We start from the raw sequence: 26,252 nt of genomic DNA on the forward strand, positions 1-26,252 counted from the left end.
GGAGGTGCTGAACACCCTTGATGCTGATAGGAAAAAAACCCAGAAAGCGACCCTATAATCATGTAAAGCTACGCTGCTGTCTTTTTTCTATGCTTATCTGTCCTTTCTACTTTGTTTATGGATAGAAAGAATGCGAACTGTGTGTAACCTGCACTCCCTGCTTTTGGGGAGAGAATTCCTTATACAGATAAGCCTCCATGCTCTTACCTACCCCAGAACTTCAAACAGACTGGGTTAACCGGTTCGAACTGGAAGAGATATCACAATGTATGTTGAACCAAGCTATAAAAGCTCATCCCTGTTCTTTGTTCGGGGCTTCACCATTTTCCTCTGAAAAGGAATTGGTGAGCCCTTCAGCTGTCGTATTCGCTAGCAATAAAGTGCCTCACTTTATCTAAGAGCCAAGACTCTGTGTTTTGTTTGGCTAATACAGAAGTCCAGGGAAGGCTACCCTCCTAACCCTAGACGGGAGGGGAACCCTTTTTCCCTAACAATGCCAACTAACTCCAGAGAGATTTGAGGGATCTCAGCGCCTTGCAGGTGAGGGGCCTTGCGATTTTAACAACTGATTATTAAAACCCAGGGACTTTAAATTTCCCATTCCTTTATCTGAGAAATGTCAATGTAAGGGGAGAAGAGACAATTATGGTCTCCTAGCCTGACCTCCTGTGTAGCACAGGACAAAGAATCCCACCTACTGATTCCTGAATCATGCCCACAGCTTCCGGCTGAGCTAAAGCGTCTCTTTCCCAGATGCCCATTCCTAACAGATTTTAGCTAGCCCTAATAAATCACTTTTAAAAGAAATGAGTGTCCACACAGGGGCCTGCACCAGTTTACCATCACACGTTTAGTTAAATCTGTGCAATGGTCTCAGGTAGACAGGTCTTGGTATATAGTTTAGTTAGAGGAGAAATGTTTTAGTGACATTGCTTAAAGTTTGATTAACTTTAGAAACCCTTCTGTTTTTCCAGGACCTTTGTCTGTTTTGCTTTCCTGCTTCCCCATATAGAGACATTGTCTAGCCAGAAAAGATTTATCCATGCAGGCTTGTACATCACACCAGGACTACTTGAAACCAAGAAAAATTGCAGCGAAGAGAGCAAAAAGGCCGATTAGTTTAAGCAAATTGAAACAGAAGTTTAGAGGCTCCTCTACAACTCATGTTCTTGTGGCCTTCACTATCCGGTCCCATTGGGTCAGGATGGCATTTTTGGCTCCATCCCACTTCCCTGGTCCAGTCAGGCGGTACTGGTACACTATGCATGGACCAAAGAAAATGTTCATGGCCAGGATTGGATTTTTGAAGAGCAGAGCCAGCACATTGGGTTTTGTGCTGATCAAGGAGGCAAGTTCATCAATATACACGAGGCAATCAGTTTTCAGGATATTGTCATAGGACAAACTGAACCTTATCGAATCAGAAAAGAAGGGGAAGGGATGTCATTCTGATCAATAGGTAAAACAGAGGAGATGCTATTGAAATTCAGTCCCATTTTTTTTTCATTTGCAGTTTGATCTGCTTGATCATCAGTGGGTTTCTTTGAATAGATATTCCAAACTTCCTGTATAATTACATAGCTCCTAGCTAAAAGATGGACTTCCAACACACTCGATGTAGGCTAATTGAATCCACATCTAGATTTTGGACACCCCAATAAAGAGATAGGGAGCAGCCACCAAATTTGGAACTGCATTCTGATAACCTCCCAAAGTTCAGGGGTTTCTAAATCTGGCTCAAAGTCTTTTGCATTAGGTGACAAGGCTTACCAGCGAATTTTGTTTTTCTTCACCTCGTTGATCTCTTCCACCATGGTGCTCACTGGAGGCAGCTGACACAAGCCTAGAAACCAGAAAAGGGATTGTTGTCATGAAGTGGTGGACCTGTTCAACTTCAGTTGGGATTTTAAACCAATTTAGTTACACCGGTGAAAAGGCTGGTGTGGACGCTCTTATTTCAATTTAGCTTACTTCAGTTATGAGCAGATTTAAACAATGCTGAAATAAACCACAGAAATAAGAGCATCCACACAGGTGTTTGTGCCCATTTAGCTAAACTGGTGCCAGAGTCATTTGGAGCTTGTTCTCAGATTGGAAACCCTGGCTCCTGTTCCCCGAAGGAGAGAGAACTCATGGCTTGTCAGCTGGACAAGTGGCCTAATTGTTCTAATGAACCATCTCAAATCACATCCTCTCTTACACCTTGTCTAGTCTAGGATTTAAAGAGGTGCTCTCTAACCTTCTGGGAGAAAACTGAAGCCAGAGAAATTCCAATTAGATATAAGGCAATATTTTAACACTGAGGGTGAGTAATCATTGGAACAAACAAAAGAGAAATAGTGGTTTCTCTGTTTCTTGATGTCTTCACATCTGAAAGAGATGCTTTAGCCAAACACAAGTTATTGAGCTCAATATGGGGGCGGAGGTGAAATTTAAGGCCTGTGCTATACAGGAGGTTGGACTGGCTCATCTAACATCTCTTCTGCCCTTAAACTCTTTGAATCTGTGAAGATGTTTGAGAAGTCTACTGTTCAAATCTACACTGATTTGTCTACAAGAGCTAAACTGGCTGAAGCTTAGGTTCCCCCTAGACCAGTGGCTCTCAACTTTTCCAGACTATTGTCCCTTTTTCAGGAGGCTGATTTGTCTTGCATACCCCCAAATTTCACCTCACTTAAAAACTGCTTGCTGACAAAATCAAACATAAAAAACACAAAAGTGTCACAGCATCCTATAACTGAAAAATTGCTCACTTTCTCATTTTGACCATAGTTATAAAATAAATCAGCTGGAATATAAATATTGTACTTACATTTCAGTGTGTTTTTCACTTGTGAGCCTTGTCTAATGTCGAGCCCCAAGCAGCAGGGCTGACGCCCAAGCCCCAGGTGGTGGGACTGACGCATATAACTCAGCTTCATGGAGCCCCTTGTGGCATGGGGCCCCGGGCAATTGCCCTGCTTGCCACCTCCTAATGCTGGCCCTGCACTTGTGACCCCCCCTCAAACCCATCCTATAGCCCCCCTAAAGGTTGCAACCCCCAGGTTAAGAAACACTGATTTAGATTAGTTGAGTACCCCCTGGAGAATCTCTGCGTACCCCTAGTTGAGAACCATTGCCACAGACTACCGGTATCACCAGGGCTTTGTCTGCACCAGACTTCTGAAACATCTTAGTTGGAATGTGTTAGCTAGTGCCTTCTAACAACCTCCTCTATTCTAGTCTAGACACTGCTTTGGAGGCTCTTTCTCTGATGACTGGGATTTGAATCCTCGTCTGTAGGAACCAGGGACCAGAACATTATTTCAATCACACAGTGTGATTTTGGAGTAACCCTGTTAAAGTCCACAACATTTACTCTGAAATTACACTGATATAACTGAGATCAGGATCTGCCCCAAAGGAGCAACACTGGCGTGAAACCAGTGGATGTGAGATCAAAATCAGGCCCCAGGTTGTCCTGAGTGTAACACTGTTCTCTCCGGTGATGAGAAACTGCCTCCCTCCACGAGAAAAGGATGAACCAGCCTGTTGGATTCTGCCTGGTCTTAGTGCAGCAGTGGAGAATCCCGGTTATTACCGGCTCTGCCTGGTAACACAAAAGCTCTTCCATTTTTCCTGCCCCTAAAGGGATACAGCTGCCTATCAGTGGGTCAGGAATGTACCTTTAAGGCCCAGGACTGTGGTGGGCCTCAAGGGGACACAATGCCTCCTGAAACTCTTGAGTGAGTCTGGCCACTGCACCATCCACAAGGAGCTGACGTGAGCGCTCATGTCATGGCTTCCCAATTGTTACAAACAGAGGGCCCTCTTCTCTCACCACTGAATACAAATAAACTTCCCTTTTCTTCAAGGGGAGTTACCTGTATCTTAGAGGATAAAACAGGGCTCTGCAATTCTATTCAGACAGATCCAGCTCACTATTTCCAAGATGATTCTTGGGGTATTTTGCTTGTTCATGTATTAAGGATGCCACTGGGTTGTAAAATGTTCTATAAGATGGTAAAGTGTGGAGCAACCCAATTTAGATACCAGTCTATGAGCACTACCTTTCCTAGTCCTGGATGAATCCCTTTGAGGTCTGCATCGCCATGGGGCGACATACCCACTTGCTCACCACCTGTGTCTGAAACACTGCCTTTTTCTTTGAGGAAGTGCTCACGTCGTACTAACCTTCCTGCTCCACCTACCCTTAAAGACTCGTGTGACCCAGTGAGCTTGAATTTCTACAACTGGCATGACTGCGCCAAGTGGCTTGATGAGGCCAACTATGGCCAGGGTTGGCTTCTCCAGATGGGGGGGGGGGGGGGAGATATATGTGTACAGGGATGCCTGCTTCTTTTCAACTTTGACAAGAGATTCCTCAAGGAAAGGGAAGGAGAACTTGTATCCTGTGGCAAAGACGATGACATCAACAGGCTCCTCTGTGGGGCTATTCTGAAACACGACTGAGTTTTCCTTGATCTCCTTCAGACTGTTTTACTGAGACTTTTCCAGTGATGATACAGCCTGGAAGGTCATCATTCAGCACAGGCTCCCGTATCACATCTCTGCATTGAAACAGAAACAGTTAGAATGCTGGGGCAACCAGGGCAACCCCATGTGCTTCAGCAGCGAGCTGGAGAATGACCTCCAACCTGGAAGACTCAGAAATGTGAAAGCAGGGTTCTGTTTACCACCCAACTCCGAACGAGACTCCAGGGTCTTGAAGTCTTTAAAGTCACCCCTCCTGTAACCTGCTATATTCACGCAAACATCACTGTCAGCTCTCCTGGGTTCTGGTCCGTTCGCCCACAGTACTTTTACAGAGTCACTTTTCAGAGCAGAAATGCACTTCAAAAACTGTCTGACTCTTTATGAGTCTCTACATAATGAAAGCTTAGTGGGCAGGACTAGCTCCTGGCCACAGGAGTGGCAGAAGGTCCCTAAAAGTGGGGGGCCACTGGTGCCCGAACCATGGCTCTGGCTCCCGTACGCTGCCCCTTCCCCCGAGGCCCTGCTCCCATGTGCTGCCCCCTGCCCCAACCCTCAGGCCCCGCTCCTACGCGCCACCCCTACCCGCCCTGAGGCCCTGCTCCTGTGCACTGCCCTTTCCTCCTGAGGCCCCACTCCCATGCTACCTCTTCCCCCAAGACCTCACCGCGCTGCTCACTCCTCTCCGCCCTTCCCCCCACATCACTCTCCCTTATAGCTGGTAATAAGTGGGAGGGCCATGGCTCCTGCCCACCCCATTCCAGCACCCCTGCCTGGGGCTGTACAATGCTAGTGTTCCACACCTCTACACAGAGCAGGCCAGGAGACCCACTTCTTCAGCTGTCCTATGAAAACCTAGCTGATCACATCTCGAACCCTGCCTTCTGGTGTAGATTTATACATTCCTACGTTACATCTAGGGTTGCCAGGTATCTGGTTTTCAACAAGAACCCCAGTTGAAAAGGGACCCTGATGACTTCAGCCATTAGAAGTCTGGTTGGCGGGGCTGGCAGGCTCCCTACCTGGTGCCGTGCAGCTCCCAGAAGTGGCGAGATGTTCCTCGGCTCCTAGGCGAGGGGCAGCTGGGTGGCTCCATGCACTGTCCCCGCCCTTCCCCAAGCACAGGCTCTGCAGCTCTCATTGGCTGGGAAACGTGGCCAATGGGAGCTGTGGGGGTGGCGCCTCTGGGCGGAGGCAGCGCGCACTGCACAGAGCTGCCTGGCCCCTCCACCAAGCAGCCAAGGGACATGTCTCCACTTCCAGGGACCCCCCAACCTGAGGTCAGCACCACCCAGAGCCTGCTCCCATTCTCACACCCGCACTCTCTGCCCCAGCCCAGAGTCTCCTCCCTGAGCCTGCCCCATCCCCTCTCCTGCACCCCAACCCCCTGCCCCAGCTCAGAGCCCCTTCCTGCACCTGGGCCCAGGGAGGGAATTCCGGATCACATTTATGAAATGAGTTAGGAAGACCATGTCCCATGGGTAACCATTGTCAAACACTCAACTGATCACCCACGCACCTCGGCCAGTGCTGATCATCACCTAGAAGACAGAGCAGCAAAGCTTTGGAGGGTGAATTGCTTTCCTTGCATTTACGAAACTAATCCCAGACAAGGATTGTCCCCTGACTTTACCCAGCTAACCAATGAGCAAAGACTTTGAGGTCTCTCAGAATTGTGTGAGGGAGGTGTAGGGGTAGGACAAAGCCATATTGGACTCCTCAGTCCAAGTGCCGCTACCTTGGAAGCCACAATGCCATAAAGACACTGTTGGATTATGTTAAAGGACTAGAGACTGTTGGGTCTGGTAGCACTTTTCATTGCCTCATGGGTCTCTGAAAAAGCAATATTCCAATTCTGTGCAAATAACCTCTAGAACAGTGGTCGCCAAATGTTGAGGGTCACTTCCCCCCCCTTACCCCATTTCCCCCCCCCTCGGGGCCAGGAGCAAGCCCGTGGCTCGGGGACGCAGACGGGGTAAGGGTGTTGAGGCTAGGGCCACAGCTGGGGGTGGGTCTGGGGTCGGGAGCAGGGCTGGAGCAGAGGCCAGGGGCTGAAGCTGGGGGCGGGGGTGGGAGTGGAGCTGCAGTTGGGCTGCGGTGGGAGCAGGGCCAGAAGCCTGGGACACAGCTGTGGGTGGGACCAGAGCAGAGCTGGGGACAGGGATGGGATGGATAGTGCTCCCCCTCCGCCCCCCGTGGGGGCCGGCCCAGGCCCTGCTCTGCCCCCACCCGAAGGTTCCTCTGCACCCCCACAGTTTGAGGTTCTCAGTTCCTTTCTCCTGACAGTTTGCTCGGTGTGATTTCTAAATGGCTTCATTGCTGCCTGTCACTGCATATAACAAAAATTAACATCACTCTCCCTGCGGACTTGAAAGGAACTGGAAGAACTGTACCTTTTTAGCCACATGACTGGCCTCAACGGTGATATCCACTCCAGAATTCCCCATGCCAATCACAAGGACTCTCTTCCCCTCAGACACATCTGGATGCTTGTAATGGCGGCTGTGAAAGTACTTGCCTTGAAACGTCTCTGTCCCTGTGAGGAAGAGGGGAAGGGTCTCACTGACACGAGGGATGATCAATGGCACTTTAGGGTATCTGGCAAATATCACTTAAATAACTGTCAATTATAATTTGGGGCCATATTCTGGAGTCTGTTGGCGTTAATGGGAGGTGTGTTTTGGTGGTGAGGACAGAAAAAAAAAACAGATGACTTCAGGATTTGGCTTGTTGCTATTATATTTTTCAGGGGATAAATAGTCCTAATAACCTTAATCTTTGCCCTTTCTTGGAGACTTGCTCCTGGAGAGGGGAGGGGGCCTAAGTCCTAAGGCCCTTCCAGAGAAATGGAGCGACTTCTTTAGGGATATGGTAGATTCTCCCATACTTGGAACCTTCCTATGCACACTGGATGCCTTTCTAAAAGGGAGGCTCTAGCTCCAGTTCAAGTGATGGGCTGGATGCAGACAGTGTCTGGGAGAGGTTCCATGGCCTGTATTATGCAGGAGGTCTTGGAATCAATGAAAAGTGATTGCCCTGCAGACATGGTGATCAGCAGAGCCAGGGAGGAGAAAGCAGATAGAACTGTCCCTGTCTCGCTTCTCCTCCCACAGAAACCAGAACTAGGAGAATCGCCAAGGGTCATGGTGGAGTCTCCGTCACTGGCAGTTTTTAAATCAAGATTGGATGTTTCCTTAGGAATTATGTTGGGGAATTATGCCAGTGCTATACAGGAGGTCAGGCTAGATTATCACAATGGACCCTTCTGGTCAGGGAATCTATGACTGGAGCAGGGGAGAGAAGGAACTACCACCTCCTTATCCCTCAGCCCCCAACAGCAAGTAAAGGAAACAGGATTGGGCCCCAAATGTTTTAAAGTGATTTCTATGGCTTTGAGTGGGTGTGTGTAACTAACAACGCTGGAGTTACTATACCGTTAAAAAAGTGCTACAGTAGAGACCCGACAGCACTACATTATTCTGGATAATCACACTGGACCTACTGTAGCTCATGAAAGCTTATGCTCAAATACATTTGATAGTCTCTAAGGTGCCACAAGTACTCCTTTTCTTTTTGCGGATACAGACTAACACGGCTGCTACTCTGAAACTAGACCTACTGTCGATCTACGTTTGTAAGGGCAACTGGTTCAGAAATAAACAAGACATTCTAATCCATGGTCAGCAATGGATTTGGTGACAGGACCCTAGTCCCACTGCAACCCGCTTAGGAATGTACCACTGGAAACTTTGTTGTCCATTCCTCCCCCTCCAAAGTGAGCTCTGTGGTTAGAAAATCTGAGATAATGCAACTGCAGCCAGTGTTTAAAAACTGATGGTAGCACAGAGCAACACCCAGTTCCTCCTGGTGGTCCAGAGAGATGGCTGTGTTTAACACACCAATTGGGAGAATGCAGGTTATTTAAAAAAAAAACCAAAAACCAGCAAAACCTGCTGTGAATCTTTCGTCCTCATTCTTGAGAAGCACTTGACAAAGTTAAATGGTGGAGAAAGATTAGGGAAAGGCCTACAACTTCTGTTTGGTGATTATGTGCCAAATTCAAATGCGGCTGTAATCAGGTGCAATTCCACAGAAGCTTTGTCTGCTTTCACCACAGATTAATTTGGCCCCGCGCTATTTTTGTTGCCCTAACCCACACCAATAACGCTTTCTAACTTGTTAGTGCAGCCAGCTTCTCTGAACAGCCTTCTTAAGAGAAATAATCATGTCCCTTGGAAGCATGCCTATCAATTAGCCAGACCTGAAAAAGGGATAGCTGGAAAACAAAAGCTTTTCCCTAATTATGCATGTCAATATGATGGCAGTTGCCAGATCCAGGAAATTAGAACATGGAAACAAAAATGTTTCCATCTGTGGATTTGTTAGTCTTCTTGCCAAACACACGCAAATACTTAATAGTAAACACTAGACATCCTGTACCAGGAAAAGACTCCAGCAGTAGAGATGGATCAGAGAGATAGCCAATGCAAACCATAACAGCATCAAAGACAGCTGACTCCTGCTTCCCATGAAACTCCGTGACAATAGCCCACTGGCCAGTGGCAGAGAAATCTGGGCATTTCCTTACACTGATGACTGTGGTCTGAATCATTGAACCAAACAAATATCGTCCATCAGCATGAGATATGAGTGTAACAAATATAAGTAAACAGTCTACGAAAATGTGTGCTTAGGAAAATTTTCTGGACCATTTTCCAGATAGGGAGGGGGACAGCCCTGACTTTGGCCTGTAGGAAGATTTATTTAAATCATGAGTAGAGCTGGTCAAAGTTTGCCACTTCTGCAAAACCAGAGTTGTCCACGAGAAAGTTTCCATTTTGCAGAAAAAAAATTGAATTTCTGACGGGAAAATGTTTATGACAGCCTCCTGGCTGCTCGCCTGGAATGCTCTTATCAATTTAACCTTCTGCCAATGAAAGAGACAAGCTTTCCTTGAAGGCTGCAGAGGCCTCCCTGCCTCTCCCCCACCCCACAGCTCTGGGAGCCAGAGATGGAGTCTGAGTGGCTGGGTTCTCTGCCTCTCTGACATCCCCAGGGAAGCTGCAAAGGTTTCAGTTCCGAGGTGGATGTTTTTTCTTGAAAACTCTTCCCACAACATAAAAAACCTGCATTTCTGACATTTTGTCCCAGTTTGGGACTTTCCCCCCCTCCCGAAAATCACCACATTTTTTGTGAGGGCCTTCCATTTTGCAGCCAGCTCTGATTGTAAGTTTCTTGGGGCAGGGACTGTCTTTGTGTTGTATATTTGCACAGTGCCTATCACAGCAGGGCCCTGGATCACATTTTCAAGGGTATTTAGGCACCTGAGGATTCAGATTGGCACCTCGTGGGGTTTTCAGAAGTGCCTAACTCCTGTTGATTTCAGTGGGAGTTAGGTACCATGATGCTTTAGAAAAATCCCATTAGATGCCTTTTTGCATCTTTAGGCACCTAAATACCTTTAGAAATCTGGCCCCTGGTCTGGATGGGGGCTCATAAGCACCACAATACAAGTTATACATAATAAATAGCCTGACTCAGAGAGGTGTCTGATTCCTGTGATCCTTGTCTGACCCCATCCAAGCTCAGCACTTTCGGCGCCAAAGGCATGAGCCTAGACTGCTTACCTGAAGAAGTTCCTCCGTCAGCTGGCAGTTCTGGTAGATTGTTATCTTCTCATGTGGACCAGCCGCTACATTTTATAACTCATCTTGAACTGGCTGTGCTTCAGAAGGCCAAACTGCTTGGCACACATCCTGAGATACTCCAGGACTTGGGAGTTGGACAGAAAGACTGGAAAATCCTCAGGATACAGGAAGTCTGTGAAGGCCGACATCTCCTTGCAGGTGTTACTGACCATGGATTTATAAAGGCTGGGCCTCCCATCTTCAACATGTTCCTATCGGCACAGTGTCACAGGGAAGGGTGAATGCATTCTATGCATGCAGCCCGGGAGAGCATACGCCTACCAACCCCTTTTTGTTCACAGCGTTTGGTTTCCACTCAAGGCGGGACACAGACGAGATTAGGAATTAGAATTTGGCCCAGGCTGTTGCACTCACAACAGAATTAAACTGATCACCGCTGATCTCTGCACAAATGTCACGGAGGGGGAACAGCAGGGCCCCTTTCCTCTGCCGTGTGCAGCCGCAAAGAGGGCAGGGGGAATGTCCACACTGGCATTCCCTAAGGATCCAGTGTGGAGGGAAGCACTAGACACTCCAGAGGGAGCACTGCCTCAGGAGTCATCTGAGGCCAGGGCCCTCTTCCCCTCCACATCAGCTAGCACTCTGATAGGAGGCCATTCTACAGCCTTTTATGATAGCTGTGTCCATGGCAGCACTCTGCCTGCGTCACCACTCCGTGGGCGGAATGCCTCCTCCAGAATGCATGTCCCCGCCGTCCTACTGCCGCTGTGGCTGCAGCATCTACCACCCGAGCCTTGATGTTGGGAAGGAACGTTCCATCGTGGCACATTGGCAGCAACCTTTAGGGCCGTTTCCCCTTTCTCTGGGGCACCGAGGGTATGTCTACACTGCAATTGAAAACCCATGGCTGGCCCGTGCCAGCTGATTTGGACTTGGGGGGGGCTCTGGCTAAGGGGGTGTGTAGATCTTTGGGCTCAAGATCGGGCTCTGGGGCCCCATGAGAGGGGAGGGTTCCAGAGCGTGGGCTCCAGCCTGAGCCTGTCTACACTGCAATCAAACAGCCCCTTAGCTTGAGCCCCGTGAGCCAGAGTCAGATGACACTGGCCAGCCACCAGTGTGTGACTGCAGCATAGACACATCCTGAGGGAGCATTTGAGCATGTTCCACATAATCAAGTCCCTGAGACTATGTGAGGGACGGACATCTGTGACTCCTGTCCTTCCCACCTTCCCTTTCTTGTCCCCATGGGCTTTCAAGGAGGCGGCTTCACCAGACAGAGAGGAGTCTGCCAGGATCTGAAGTGTTTTCTGCACTCCCTGTGAATTAAAGCACTGATTTTCCCCTTCTCACACAGGGACAGCGTGAAAGACAATGGACTCAAATACTGGGGAATTTGTTGCTGATGTTTTCACTTAGGCTTGCACAGCTGAATTCTTATGCATTGCGTGGCACTTTGTCACATGAGCTGCTCAGGCCAATTACTAGGCCGCTCTGAAGATATTTTGCCAACTCCAGTCATTTTTTAGGAAGAACTTCCAGGACGGGGTGTGGATTAGAAGAACAGACATGGGACAAGGGAGTCAGGGCTCTTAAAATTCTGTTCCTCAGCTGCCAACTAATTTACTGGTATGACCTTGGGCACATTTTGACTTCTCTGTGCCTCAGTTTCTCCACCCATCAGGTGGGGTTAATAATATAGTGGATGCCAATCATTAGCAAGCTTAATAAAGGCAACTTGTGGTTATTAGCAACATTTTCCCTGAGAACTGATCCCATCCCCTTGACCTTAATGTTAACGGCTTTCAGATATTAGCAACTGGCTTGTTGCTTATTGACTATTCTTTTGGAAGAGACATTCCCCTTGTAATGAATTTGCTGGCTTTGAGTCTGCAGCCCAGACAGCTGGTGGGAGAAACTGTGCAGCCCTGTGGACCCCCACGGCCTCCTACTGTCCATGGAAAACCCTGGCTGCAGGCAGATTTGTGGGCTGCAGCCAGGGAAGGAAGCACTGGGACATGCTGAGCCCAGGTCCCTGATGCCAGGGCAGGGTGCAGGGCAAAGAGAGAAGGAGGAAGTACTGTGCAGCCCCACCCTTGCAGAAAGCCCCAGCTTCTGCTGTCACAGCTTGCATGGGACTTTGGCCATTATTCAAAGGTTGCCAATAAACTGCTTTTTGCTGGTAAATGAGTAGTTGCTAATGACCGACATCAGCTGTGGCGTCTAACTCGCAGGGGCTTCTGAGGATTAATTAGTTACCAGTACAGCAGTTTGAAGATGCTAAGTATCATTGTACAATAGGGATAGACTGGGATGCAGGGACTTAGGACCTACTTAATGTAATACCTCTCTCCCCCCCCCCCCCCGACAGTGCTGGGAATATGTCTGTGTAAGTTTCAGAATTCCATTTGATTCTATGAACTCCATTTTCTACTCTAACCCTCAGTGTGGAATAAAACTTTTGTTGTGGTACAATACAGATCTGAAAGAGGGAATGCAAAAGCCCCAGGGTGAGAAGAGAAGCAGGAAGAAGTGTTAGACCCTGCTTTTAAAAGAGACACGTTCCCTAACAAGAAAGCAAGAGCCCATTGCTAGAAGCAGAAAACTGAGCAGGAGGAGGGGCAGGCTGGAGGGCTCTATGCCCTGAAGGACACTGATCTCGCCACTCCCTTTGGGGTTTGGTCGCCAAGGCAGGGTCTTACATTCAGGTGTTCCTTGTTTTCCCATAGATCTGTATCTCATATGTGTTCGAAAAGTATGTCTACACTGGGGCAGGGAACGTAATCCCCATACCCATGCTAGCTTAGATTGAGCTAGCACATGAATTACAGCAGTCTAGCCATGGTGGCAGAAGTGAGGACAGGGGCTAGCCACCCCAAGTATGAAACCATCCATGACCCTAGGTACGTACTTAGGTGACTAGCTCTGCTCATGGCTCATGCCACCATCTCTCCATTGCTATTTTTAGTATGCCAGCTCTCCCAGAGCGAGGGCAGGTATGTCTGCCCAAGCTGGAAATAACAGTTCCAGCTCCAGTGTAGAGATACCCTGAGAGTAAAGTGTACGTGCTTAAGGTGTTCCTTCGCAAGGGCTGAATTCCTCGCTTTATCTGTTACGTGTCCCCGAAGGATTAAACTCCAAGTGCCCATGTGTGTGGAGCTCTGGTGAGAGTGGGCATAAGCTACTTGAGGGGGGCCAGCACTGGTCTTGAGGCTGAGGGCAGCATGGAGGGTGCCAGCCAGAGAGTTTGCATCCTGGCACTGTGTCTGAACGCTGCTCAAACCTAGGGGCCTGGGGAGCATGCGGGATCCAAACGTTGCATCCAATACAGAGGCTTGTGACTGCCACACCCCAGTGTTCGAATGGGACACTGCCATTCTTTGAACAAACTAGTTCTGTTTAAGGCTGTTGAGCTAGATTGACTTCATTTCTTGGTTAATGAAAAGTGTCTTCTGGTTACTGGCCTGGGACGCACAGGTGTAGCTAGTGACATGTAAACAGCTTACTCCACAGGCAATGAACCGCCCCACTTACTGTGAATCTCCAGATACCTCCGATGTCGTCGCTTCTCTCAAAGCAGGTGGGCTCCAGCTCCTCATCCAGGCAGCACTTAATGGAGGTCAGTCCACTCACACCAGCTCCGATAATTGCAACTCTCTTCACCGTGGCTGCCCTTTACTGGGGGGAGATCATGCAGTCTTGCTGGTGGGTAGAATTCAGGGCATAGAGTTGGTATCACTTCAGTGAAAAGAATCAGCAATTTATATTATAAACAAAGAGGACAGTGTTATGGAGAAAGTAATTACCAGTTTGCCTCTCAGATTCAACAGGCACATCTGCCATTCCTGTTCATTATACAAAGGGGGTTGGATGATCTTAAGTAGCAGATGCTCATGTGTGGTTAAAGAGCAACAGAATTCAGTTAGTATTTGTGATACTGGGGACTGTGCCTTTATGGGCTGAGCTTCCCAGACAGAGAGCTTGAGCGGGGGCACTGTGAATCTCTTGTTGTTATGCACAGCCATTTGGGGCCAGACTAAAGGTTGCCAACCCTCCAGGATTGTCCGGGAGCCTCCAGGAACTAAACATTAATCTTTAAAGATTAAGTCACGTGATTAAATCTCCAGGAATATGTCCAACCGAAATTGGCAAGAGACACAGCCTCAAGTCCCTCTTGCAAGTACTAAGTGATCACTGAACATTGCAGTGATAGAGTTCTCCTCCAAAGACAGAGACATGGTCCTATTAAATCGAATATTGCAACAAGAATATGTGTTTTTCAACAGAATTACCCTGCATAAAAATAGCTAACAAACATTTAAGGCCAGAAGTGATCACTATCATGATCTAGCCTGACCTCCTGCATAAACACAGAATTTATAATTTTATCCAATAATTCCTCTGCATTGTGCCCAATATCTTGTGGCTGATCCAGGACCTCTCTTTTAGAAGGACATGGAGGCTTCATTGAAAGAATTCAAGTGATAAAGCCTCCAGCACACAGTTTGGTAAGTTATTCCAATAGTTAATTACCCTCACTGTTAAAAATGTGCAACTTATTGCCAGTTTGAATGTTTCTAGCATCAGCTCCCAGCCACTGGAATGTCTTACGTCTTTCTCTGACGATGAGTTTTCTGTTAATAAGTTCAAGTTTTAGGAGAAAACGGATTTTTTTCCCGTTCACGTTTTCAATTTTTGGTGAAAACCCAATTTTTTCATGGAAAAATTTCAACAGCCATGAGGTTTGGGGGGATTTTGCTTGTTTTCACTGACTTTTTTTAGGAAAAAAAGATCATTTCCTGACCAGCTCTGTTGCTTCGGTTCCTACCTCCTAGCACAGAAGTTGGAGCGTACACTACAGAAACACATCCTGTTTACCTGCTCTTGTTTATTAAATTAGCACTTTTTCTGCCCAGTAATTGCACCTTTTTGCATCCATTTGTATTTATTAAGGACTCTCTAAAGCCATCTGCTATGAAACGAATACACACGTGTCAAAACTGAACAAAGTTTGCATAAGGCACATCCTAGCTTCTATTGTCTCAAGTGCTTTTCGGCTTGCCTGTCATAGAAGTTCAGCTGTGCATGAAAATCTATATCTATATAATTCTATATCTAATCTATCTATATCTGCTTCCAGCTGGTCTATTAGTCAACGTAAAGTTGCAGAGGTGATTCTAAAGTAAACCAAATGCATTGCGGGAAAACCATCCCCAGTCATCTGTACTAGTTAAAGAGCTGTGCCTATTAACTGTGTCCCTATCATGTGGTCCCACTTTACCTTCTGTGTGCATAGATTGATTTAGTTCCCTTACCTCACATATGTGTCTTGTTTGTGGAAGCCACGTCCCTTCACAAGGGTGTCTGGGCAGCTAGGGAAAGCATCACTCGCAGTAATTCAACTTCCACAGCACTGGAAGAATATTGGACACACAACAATATGTGCGGGGAGTTCTCTTAATGTGGAACTGCCCCCTTTCCCTTGGCAGTTACATAACTGATCCTTGCTGGCATTGGCAGGAGCAAAGTTCTCAGATGTGGGAGGCTGTCTGATTGCTTTTCAAAACCAGCAAACAAGGGACCCATGCAATCTGAGCTGTGGGACTAGATGGAGACCCAGAGACAGCAAGGGCTTATTGCTGTTAGGTGGAAATAGGTAAATAGTTCCCTAATCACAGCAAGACATGAATTTGGCAGGAAGGGATGCTGACTTGCAAACTGGTTCCACAGCCTGCATTGCATTGAGGAGCTAAAGGGCTTTGGGCAAGCTCCGTGCTACTGATGACACTGGGCCCTGCAAAGGAGAAGCTGGGCTTTTGTTTCCAAAAGGAAGAGAGGTTCTGATTTTCTGTTTTGGCTGAGCCTGCTCAGGGTACGAAATGTGGGGCAGCAGTAGAAGGCTGAGGAGACTCACCTTGTGCCTCCCGGATTGCAGACCAGGCCCCTGGTTTACATTACAGCACCTTCAGGGCCGCTGTAACTTACACAGGGCTGCCTATGGCCCCAAGAGGCCATCTGGGCAGCTGACAGGAGCCTGGCTACAGCAGATCATGTCCCTGTGTGTTTGCTATGCCGTGGGGTGTAACAGGAGGCCCAGATCCCTTATGTTGACTGTGTGCCACTACTGGAGTGGATGAAGTGGTTGGATTTTCCATCACAATACAGCCCCTAAGTCTCTAGCCCTTTTGCCTGTCTAAGGCAGCCCCCCAAATGAAACCCTATTGTCATGGTATCACAGTTCAGGGCAATTGCCCCTGTGTTTCCCCTCCCTGATCCCTTGAGGGCACCTACTCTAGCCCCCTGACTCCTCAGCCGTCACCTCTTGTGCAGAGACTTGCATCTCTCCCCATTCCGACAGGGGTCTTTCCCATGTTGTACAGTTCCCTGCCTACAGTGCAATATCCCCTGTAAGCCAGACTGCCTGACGAGGCCAGCATCTTCACGTTGCTTTCTCTCTGTGGGCTCTGAATGGCTGTAATCGCCAGCAGTCACAAGTTCCCACCCAACTCTAAGCAAGCACTTTTATCCTTAAGGTGAAAGCATGACAGAGAAAACATACAAAAACATTAAGAGTTACTATACATGTGCTATACACACATATATATGCAAAGGTTACCAGAAGTCACCCCTCAGTCTTATGGAGTCTCAGACAAAAGTCCTTCCAACACTTCCCAAGAAGGATTGGGTGCCCCCTTGGCCAGAAGGTCCTGTCTGTTTGCAGGATCTGCACTGGCGTCAGTTTAAACTCAGGCTATTATTGTAAAAGTCTTGTCTTTGCCCGTTAGTCTCTGGAGAATCCAGTTGAACCAGTTTAGGTGAGATTCTCTGCATGGTGACATCTCCTTGGAGGTGTTACAACCTGTGTGAATTTGCCTAATCACCTCCACCATTCTCAGTTCCTCTCCCCTATGGAATTATATGCAATCCCTGGCCCATGGTACATAAAGCTAATGCAGTAAGATCTCACAAAGACACTGCAGAAAATAGTCATCTCTGTTGCACGTGGTTCCCGAGGTAACTGCACTGGCCCTCCTTCTTGGCCTCTGAGGGCACCCCACTAAGGTGTCCAGCTGCTAGTCATCACCTTTCTCAGGTTCCTCCAGACTGGTGACTTATGCTGCAATTTACCGTGATCAAGTCAGAGTGTAGTTCAGCACCTGCTGTCCTGTTGTCGCAGGGGCAAGGACAGGGTTAACCAGCTCTCATGATGAAAGGTATTATTTAGTCAGGACAAAAGCACAATGGAGAGAACATATATTGGAAACAATAAACAGCTTCCATGCAAAGCTATCTGACCACGTGTCACTCATCTGCCACATGGACACCTTGGCAAGCTCCAAAGTCCTTGAAACCCTTGCTGCAGAATATGTCCCTGTAATGGGGTTCACTCACCACTTTAGCTCCTCCTGCTGGCTGTCTTAGGAATTAGCCCTGTGTTAGTGGTTCCTCACTGCCATCACTCCTGCGCTAGGACCCACGTCTCTCGAAGGACCGCAGCGTCCACTTCAGCGACACAGCCCTCTGGCCACGCCACACACTGTGCTCCCCGCTTCCGGGGGACCTGCAGTCCGCTATTCAGCCACTTCCCTTAGTGGCTACTGCAGCGAATTGTCTGACCACTTCTTCATGGCCCTAGCATCCTCTTTGTTCTTGCGTCAGGGTCTCAGCCTGAAAACACCAGCAGCCAGCCAGGAATTGTCTCTCACTCTCCTGATCCCGGCTAGCAGCACGGCTCTGTCCAGGGTGCTGGCAGTTCTCTGCCCTCCAGAGACACAGTCCTTCCTCCCTGGGCTCCCAGCAGAGAACTGCCTTCCTCTGCTCTGCAGCTCCCTGTTAAAATGGGCTTGCTTGGCCCTGATTGGCTGCATCCTGTGCAGCTTCGCTAGAGCTCTTCCCTTAGAGCCCAGAGTGGGGCAGGTGCTCCATCACAGTCTCTCTTGGTCACTGTAGCATATCAGGCCTTGGAGCGGGGAAGAGTGACCCCTCTTCTCTGCCAGGCTGGTCACTTTATCCCATCCTCAGTTCTTTGTTTGATGTCCTTCAGCCAGTTCCAATCACGATGTGTCGTTCTCTCTGTGCATGCGTGTCTGTGTGTGTGCACGCTACCTGGGTTTGTGGGATTCTTAAAAAGAGGTGCCAAAATTATGGGATATGGATGGCATTATGGGATGGAAAAAGTTGCATGGTGGGAACTTGGCCCCGCAGTCAGAGATCCCTGGGCTAGTCCCTTCTAGCCCCCAGCCCACTGAGAAAATTTCCCAAAAGACATTGCACCGATGGCAACGCATGGCATACAGTATACCTATTCGTGGTGCACCACACTTCATATCAATAGAGGCACTTCTCGGGACTACCTGCAGTGCTGATGCAAGCAGCCAAGTATGCACGTGCTTGAGCAACGTCCAAGCTTTGGTGACTATGTGTTGTGATAACTTGGGTTGACCACAGTTTGTAGACATGGCCCTAGGGAGGAAATCAATTCTTGCCCCTCACTGGGTAGTGACACCAGTGATAAGTCCAGACTAGTTACGCAGATAGTTCATTAAAATATTACAGACAATTCCCATGTTTGTCACAGATGTACAGATGTCTAATATGCATTGAATATTTTGGTAGTGAATTACTAGGGCCTAGTTCCTCATGTGTATTTAGGCACCTAACTCCCATTGAAATCAATGAGAACTAGGCATCTAACTCTCATTGAAGTTCTGGGCTTATGTCTCTCTCTCTCTGCCCCTTCCATCAGGAAGCAATCCCTCTATTCTCCTGTCCACAAGGAGGGTTTCAGTAATCACCTCTTTGCCTATTCCACGTTATCTCCTGCTAAAGGAACTTAAGACAATGAGAGATCAACACCCACTTCCCAAACTACAAGACATATTGTCGAAGAAACCTCCAAATCCTCAGATAGGAAACAGAACATAAAAACAGGATGTGTCTCTTATTTTATTGCAAGCCCTAAAGGATGTGCAATGCTTTATACATTCTTTGGTTATATAAATGTATGAACTAGGTCCTCTATAATGGATTCTTGCTGATTTTCTTTCTAAATGATTGCTGCACTCTTAAAATTATTGGACTTCTTTAACAGAAGGAGGAAAAAAGACCATTGAAAGACATAAGCAACTTTTGAAATATTAAATGAAATTGCTTGACAAGCAGGAAGGGGAGGAATTCCAGTTAATAGCAGACATTAATAGAGAAATACAATTCTTAAAATGCAAAGATATGAAAAGCATCGAAGAAATTTGTTACACGTCAACACTATCAACAAAAGCCACTGAGAAACCAGGAGCGTGGAAATCTGAGAGCACATTCAGCAAGTTGGCAATAGAAACAAGAGGATTGACCTCTTCCACCGGACCCCAAACAGGGTATATAAACCGAGGTCAGCATGGTGAGGGTCAGAGTGTGCTTAACCCACATGGACAGTCTCTTGCCACCTTCAGGGCCACAGGCTCAGAAGAATTTGCTGAACCACAAAAGCTGCAGAACCCAGAAATGCCACCAGACATGTGGACAGACTCTCCAAGAGCTTCTAGGCCTGAGAGGTGGCAAGACTCATTTCAGGGACTGTATTTCTCTCTGTTAATTCAAATCAGTATAGGAAAGTCCCCTTGTAGAATCAGCTGTCTTTCTAGCAAGAGACCAAGAAAACATATTACGGATTTTAATGGACTACTGCTATCTGCATCTTCTCCTTCGTAAGTCCAAGTACATTGGCACAAGAGAACTGGGAACAATAACTTTAAGCAATTGTTTTTGATGTTTTAAACTTGTTTCTTCCATACCAAACATTAGAACAAGCAGGGATCACATTCCTAAGAGCGCCTTAAGGTAAGTGCAGCCTCACGCCTTGCAGAAGTACTGGAAGTGTGATGATATAGATGCTAAAGGACTGATAATTGACGATTACAAGGAAATGTAATAAGAAATCTTGATGATTTGCATTGCTCTGGCTGGTCTTGGCGCTATTTATGTCAATTGGTTGCATGCCAGCATGTTATATTCAGTGTATAATTCTCAAAAGCACCAAAATGACTTATATGCTTAAGTCCCATTTTCACTGTAAGGCACAGTGTACAGCGTACACAAAAGGAAGTGCTAGGATCTCAAATTCATAACTGACGTTTTCACAACGGTTGAACTTTTTGGACTCCCCTCCCCTGCTGTGTTCCCTCAGATTGTCAGTTTGAGACCCTGGCTGGCTGGGGTTGTCATAGTATGGGGCAGGCAGTTAAGTTGAGCCCTGGTCCATCCAGACCCCTGAGTCTTTAAAGAGGTTGTGATAGGGTGCTCTACTCACCGCTGGACAGCACCACCTCCTGGCAGTTCTGGGGATTAGCTCCGTCAGGCCAACACCCCTTCCTGTGGTCACACTCCATCACTTTCTCCCTCTGCAGGCCTTCTCGTGCACCAGGAATTGCAACCTCCTTCTTTGTGATTTGGCCCTCCGGCCAGATCACTCTGTGGTTTCCCCTTCTGGGGTAGGGCAGTCTTTTGGGGCAAACTGTCCCAGGCAGTCCACTCTCCACTGCCTGGTCTGTGCCACTTCCCCAGTGGCAGGTAAGGGAACCCAGGCCCACCCTCTACTCTGGGTTCCAGCCCAGGGGCTTGCTGATCAGCAGCCTAGGTCTGCACTATCTTATGCCTTGCTGCTTTCCCCTGAGCCTTTCCTACTTTTCTGGCTCTCCCTCGCTCTGGGTTTGCCAGCCCTACAACTCCCTCCTCCCAGAGGGCAACTGTCAGGTACTTGTCTCTATAGCCTGAACACATCTCCCTTCTCCCAGGAAGTGACTGCAGACTCCTTCCCTGCAACCCCTCTCTGCTATCAGCTCCCTGGCTTTATACAGGCCCCTCTTGTTCCTGTCCACCTGAGCCTCATTTAACCAATCCCCGCTCCCTGGCTCCTCTTCCCTGCCCACCCCTGGCCACCATAACCCTTCCCAGTCTTGTGTGGGTGGACACCCCGGCACAGAGGTCTAAAACGTCTATTGCTTAAATATAAAATAGTTCAAAGTACTTGGAATATGGTGATTACAGAAAATAAGTTGCAACTGTTTTACTCTGTGTTAGGCCTGGTCTTGACCACTACGTACTGTACAGGAGTAGAAGAGTTTAAACCATGTTGCCCACTGTGGTGCTACTGAGTCGAGTTGTTGAGCCGTGTTAAACTGTGTTTGAGAGATTTTAGTTTGAACTCTTTCATCCAGGCCCCCTGAGCCTCTCTCTGCTCTGCACTACAGGTGTTTGTACTCTCAGAAGTAATACAGAATCCTGTGCCTTCAAAGAACAGGCTCTGAGTTTGAAGAGCATTACAATAGTTCCCTTCCCTGAGCCCCTGGAGGTGGGCTCCTGAAGGATGCTAGCATTTTAGCCATCACATGTCATCTAGACCTACTCTCAACAGGGTTAGACAAAGTGATAACATTGCTGGCAGCTGAGCTCCTCTAGCATTCCCACCATTGCTAGCTGTGGTAGCGACAGTGGGAGAAACTTGCCTATTTTAGCATAATCTGGGGAAGCAACTTTCCAATGCGTGATCTCTGCTGGATCTGCAGCGGTCAGCCAGAACTGAAGGGGCAACAGGACCATGGCTGCTGGCTGGAGAATTGGATGGTTCTGCACAGTAGCCACTGTGACAAAGTTCCTCCTGTGCCTTGGTGGGTCCTGCACCTATTCGCGGATTTGCTCGCCTCAGAGATTCATGGCAGCCCTCAGTTTGGCCACTTTTGCTAGTGGCTCAAACCTGCCGTTCACTCAGCTAACCTCATTGTTGGCCAGCGTGGGGAAAGGGAGAAGAACAATCCCCGCAGTCTCTGCTGACCCACCTAGTGGGTCAGGGGATAGGCCAGGGACCTTCCCCTCTTGTGGGACCCACAGTCCAGGTCACCTCCTCTTGTATCAAATAGGGAGATGAGGGGGGATGGGGGGAACCCGGGCCCGCCCTCTACTCCGGATTCCAGCCCAGGGCCCTGTGGATTGCAGCTGTCTACAGTGGCTCTTGTAACAGCTACGTGACAGCTACAACTCCTTGGGCTACTTCCCTATGGCTTCCTCCCAACTCCTTCTTTATCCTCACCACAGGACCTTCCTCCTGATGTCTGATAACACTTGTACGCCTCAGTCCTCCAGCAGTACACCTTCTCACACCTCTTGCTCCCAGCTCCTCGCACAAACCTCACTAACTGAAGTGAGGTCCTTTTTAAACCAGGTGCCCTGATTAACCTGCCTGTCCTAAATGATTCTGGTAACTTCTTAATTGGCTCCAGGTGTCCTAATTAGCCTGCCTTAATTGGTTCCAGCAACTTCCTGATCGTTCTGGAACTGCGCCTGTTAATTGCGAGGCCGTTTTCCGGCTCTCAGTACATTCACGTATCCGGGCGGAGTTCCTCTGGGCAGCGTCCACCGACTCCCTTGACACCTTCGAGGAGCGGTGGGCGCTGTCCGGGGTTCTCTGCTCGGTGACCCCGTCCGGTTCTCTCCGTCTGACCCTCTGATTGAGGGAAAGAGCGAGAGCCGCCAGTCACAGCCGTTAGTTGCTGTGAATACCATCATTATTGTTTTCTAGGAGGGGTCCTATAATACATGGGTGTACCCCCCCTCCCTCCCAACCACCCACCCCGCAGCCGTGCCCATTTTGTTGGGCACTCTCAGGAGAGGGAGGGTCGGTGACCCTGGGCGCGGCACTAGGTACCTCGAGAGGGTGGAAGACCACGAGTGTCGAGGAAGCCCCCCCGCTCTAGGCCACCAGGTAACTCAGGAGGGTGGAAGACCACGAGTGTCGAGGAAGCCCCCCCGCTCTGGGCCTGGGCTAACCTGAACACCTCTCCCTCCTGAAAGCTGTTGTATACCTTCTGATTGCGTTGTTTTGTTGCTAAGTTTTTCTTTATCCTTTTGTATTCTTTGTAATTGTTACAAATAAATTTCCTTTCTGTTTCAAAAAAAAAAAAAAAAAAAAAAAAAAAAAACAAAACTGCGCCTGTTAATTGCGAGGCCGTTTTCCGGCTCTCAGTACATTCACGTATCCGGGCGGAGTTCCTCTGGGCAGCGTCCACCGACTCCCTTGACACCTTCGAGGAGCGGTGGGCGCTGTCCGGGGTTCTCTGCTCGGTGACCCCGTCCGGTTCTCTCCGTCTGACCCTCTGATTGAGGGAAAGAGCGAGAGCCGCCAGTCACAGCCGTTAGTTGCTGTGAATACCATCATTATTGTTTTCTAGGAGGGGTCCTATAATACATGGGTGTACCCCCCCTCCCTCCCAACCACCCACCCCGCAGCCGTGCCCATTTTGTTGGGCACTCTCAGGAGAGGGAGGGTCGGTGACCCTGGGCGCGGCACTAGGTACCTCGAGAGGGTGGAAGACCACGAGTGTCGAGGAAGCCCCCCCGCTCTAGGCCACCAGGTAACTCAGGAGGGTGGAAGACCACGAGTGTCGAGGAAGCCCCCCCGCTCTGGGCCTGGGCTAACCTGAACACCTCTCCCTCCTGAAAGCTGTTGTATACCTTCTGATTGCGTTGTTTTGTTGCTAAGTTTTTCTTTATCCTTTTGTATTCTTTGTAATTGTTACAAATAAATTTCCTTTCTGTTTCAAAAAAAAAAACAAAACAAAAAAAAAAAAAACAAAACTGCGCCTGTTAATTGCGAGGCCGTTTTCCGGCTCTCAGTACATTCACGTATCCGGGCGGAGTTCCTCTGGGCAGCGTCCACCGACTCCCTTGACACCTTCGAGGAGCGGTGGGCGCTGTCCGGGGTTCTCTGCTCGGTGACCCCGTCCGGTTCTCTCCGTCTGACCCTCTGATTGAGGGAAAGAGCGAGAGCCGCCAGTCACAGCCGTTAGTTGCTGTGAATACCATCATTATTGTTTTCTAGGAGGGGTCCTATAATACATGGGTGTACCCCCCCTCCCTCCCAACCACCCACCCCGCAGCCGTGCCCATTTTGTTGGGCACTCTCAGGAGAGGGAGGGTCGGTGACCCTGGGCGCGGCACTAGGTACCTCGAGAGGGTGGAAGACCACGAGTGTCGAGGAAGCCCCCCCGCTCTAGGCCACCAGGTAACTCAGGAGGGTGGAAGACCACGAGTGCCGAGGAAGCCCCCCCGCTCTGGGCACGGGCTAACCTGAACACCTCTCCCTCCTGAAAGCTGTTGTGTTATACCTCTTGATTGCGTTGTTTTGTTACTAAGTTTTTTTTTCTCCTTTTGTATTCTCTGTAATTGTTACAAATAAATTTCCTTTCTGTTTAAAAAAAAAAACAAAAAACAAAAAAAAAACAAAAAACTGCGCCTGTTACCTTACCCAGGGAAAAGTGACCTGCTTAACCTGGGACCAATATCTCTCCCTTTGATTGCCAGCTGCCTGCAATCTGGCAGGACCTGTTGAGGAGGGTGCGGCAGGGATACCGCTGGGCATAGGAGAGGGCCCGCCCCAGAAGGAATCTTCCCTCCCTCGTGCTGCCCCACCATTACTGCCCCGAATCCCTGAGCCATCGCCCCTGCCCTCCAACCTGACCCCTGTTAGCCAGCCCCCAGATGATACCATGGAGGGCTGGGCCCTAGTACAGGGGAGGCAGGGCAAGCGGAAGGCTCGAGCTCCGCTCCTTCCATCCGATGCGGAAGCCCCCTGGACGACCAGGAAGGGGGGCACTGATGCTGAGCCTTCTGCCTTGCCCACGGGTTTATTCCATCCACCGGTGCCGGCTGGGGAAGACGTGGCAGCACCGGAGAGAAGCGCCACCCCTCCACTGGAGTCCCTTCCCATGGAGGCCTCCAATGGAGCCCCTCCTGCCCCGGTACCATCTGAAGCCCCTGCAAGCCCCGAGGCGAGCGATGCTTTGGGTGCTGGCGGGGAGAACTCCGGGGTGGTGGAAGGCAATCTCCCTTCCATCTACGAGGAGATCGAGGCCCTGGGACTGACCCCGGTCACTCGGGGGGAGGACGACCCTCTGCCAGCGGGCCTTGATCTGCGCGATCTCACCCCTGCCCCCCTTTCTCCATGCTTCCTCCCCCTAACCCTTCTTCCGCTCCCGCCTCTGAGGGTCCCCTGGATTCTTCCATCTGCCCGGCCACAGGTGGCATCCCGCTGACAGCCGCCGAGCCTACTGAGGTGACGGCTGGTGCCTCGCGGCCGGGACCTGAGTCACCAGGGGCATCCCTCAATGGTGTGGGGCAACTGACCTCCTTCCCGGGCAGTGGCCCCACCGCAGATCGTCCACCTCCTGATGCCATGGCTGTCACACCCGCCATAGAGCCTGAGCCCGGCATCACGGAGGGCCCCTTCCCACCCCCCAGACCTCTGAGCCAGACCCAGAGGGGCCACCTCCCAGTGGCCCGGCTACTGGGACCCAGGATCCCGCCTCTGCCCCCTCCCCGACCCTGTTCCTGACCCTTGCCCTGGCCCTACTCCTGACACCTTCCCTGCCCCTGATGCCAACCCTGTCCCTATCCCCTCCACCTCCTGTGATGCCATTGCCGCCCCTGAGGCTGTCTCCTTCCCTTTCCCAGAGGATGGCCCCCAGGGAGCGGCCTTCATGTTCCCCTGTCCCGACCCACTAGGGGCTGCTATCTTACCTCCACTGCTCAGCAATGAGCCAGGGTCTGAGGTGGGCCATGTGGCGCCAGCCTATTGGGCGCCATGTCGGGGGTCTGCCCTTTGCTTGCCCATTTTGGTGGGCCACGGGCTGTGCCAGGAGCCCCTCCAGAGGGAGGCCAGAGGCCAGTGACCCTGGCACCCCATACGCTGAGAGAAGAGCTGTGGGAGTTTCTAGAAGACGTCCGTGGCTCCCGCAACATGGTGCAGCTCGCTCTCCAGCGATGGGGGGATTTTCATCAAATCCTCCGGGCCGTGAGGGCCCTTATGGGGGAGGGTGAAAGGACCAGGAAGCAGGCCGCTACTTCCTACCAGCGGGTCCGCGGCTTCCGTGACTTATTGCTCACCTACGGGGTAGGTCACGCTTTGCTGCGTGGCCCAATGGGGACTGTGAGCGACCCTGCCGGTGAGGATCCCTCCCAGCCCTCCTCATGGCACCCATCATCTTTGCAACATTGAACACCTGAGGCTGTAGGATGGTCTGTGCAGGTGCCAGGTGCTCTCCTTCCTCTGTGGTTTTCCTGCAGGAGACCCATACGGATCCCGCC

At 49.6% G+C, this 26,252-nt stretch overlaps 2 protein-coding genes across 2 annotated transcripts in view; both read right to left on the minus strand.

Annotated features, from left to right (window-relative positions):
* LOC140915855 (dimethylaniline monooxygenase [N-oxide-forming] 4-like) overlaps positions 1-1,795 on the minus strand; it is a 34,140-nt gene extending 32,345 nt beyond the window's left edge. The window contains exon 1 of the mRNA XM_073356356.1: positions 1,771-1,795. The gene's annotated coding sequence lies outside the window, so the exon portion shown is untranslated. The remainder of the gene's footprint in view (positions 1-1,770) is intronic.
* On the minus strand, positions 1,162-25,379 carry LOC140916451 (flavin-containing monooxygenase 1-like). The gene is given in 10 exon segments (XM_073358098.1): positions 1,162-1,411; positions 1,771-1,843; positions 4,191-4,477; positions 4,479-4,550; positions 5,890-6,014; positions 6,867-7,009; positions 8,914-9,076; positions 10,160-10,372; positions 13,653-13,791; positions 25,129-25,379. Coding segments are annotated over 10 exon segments (1,716 nt in total).
* Positions 25,380-26,252: the final 873 nt, after the last annotated feature.

This window comes from Lepidochelys kempii, chromosome 8 (assembly GCF_965140265.1).
Source record: "Lepidochelys kempii isolate rLepKem1 chromosome 8, rLepKem1.hap2, whole genome shotgun sequence".
NCBI lineage: Eukaryota > Metazoa > Chordata > Testudines > Cheloniidae > Lepidochelys > Lepidochelys kempii.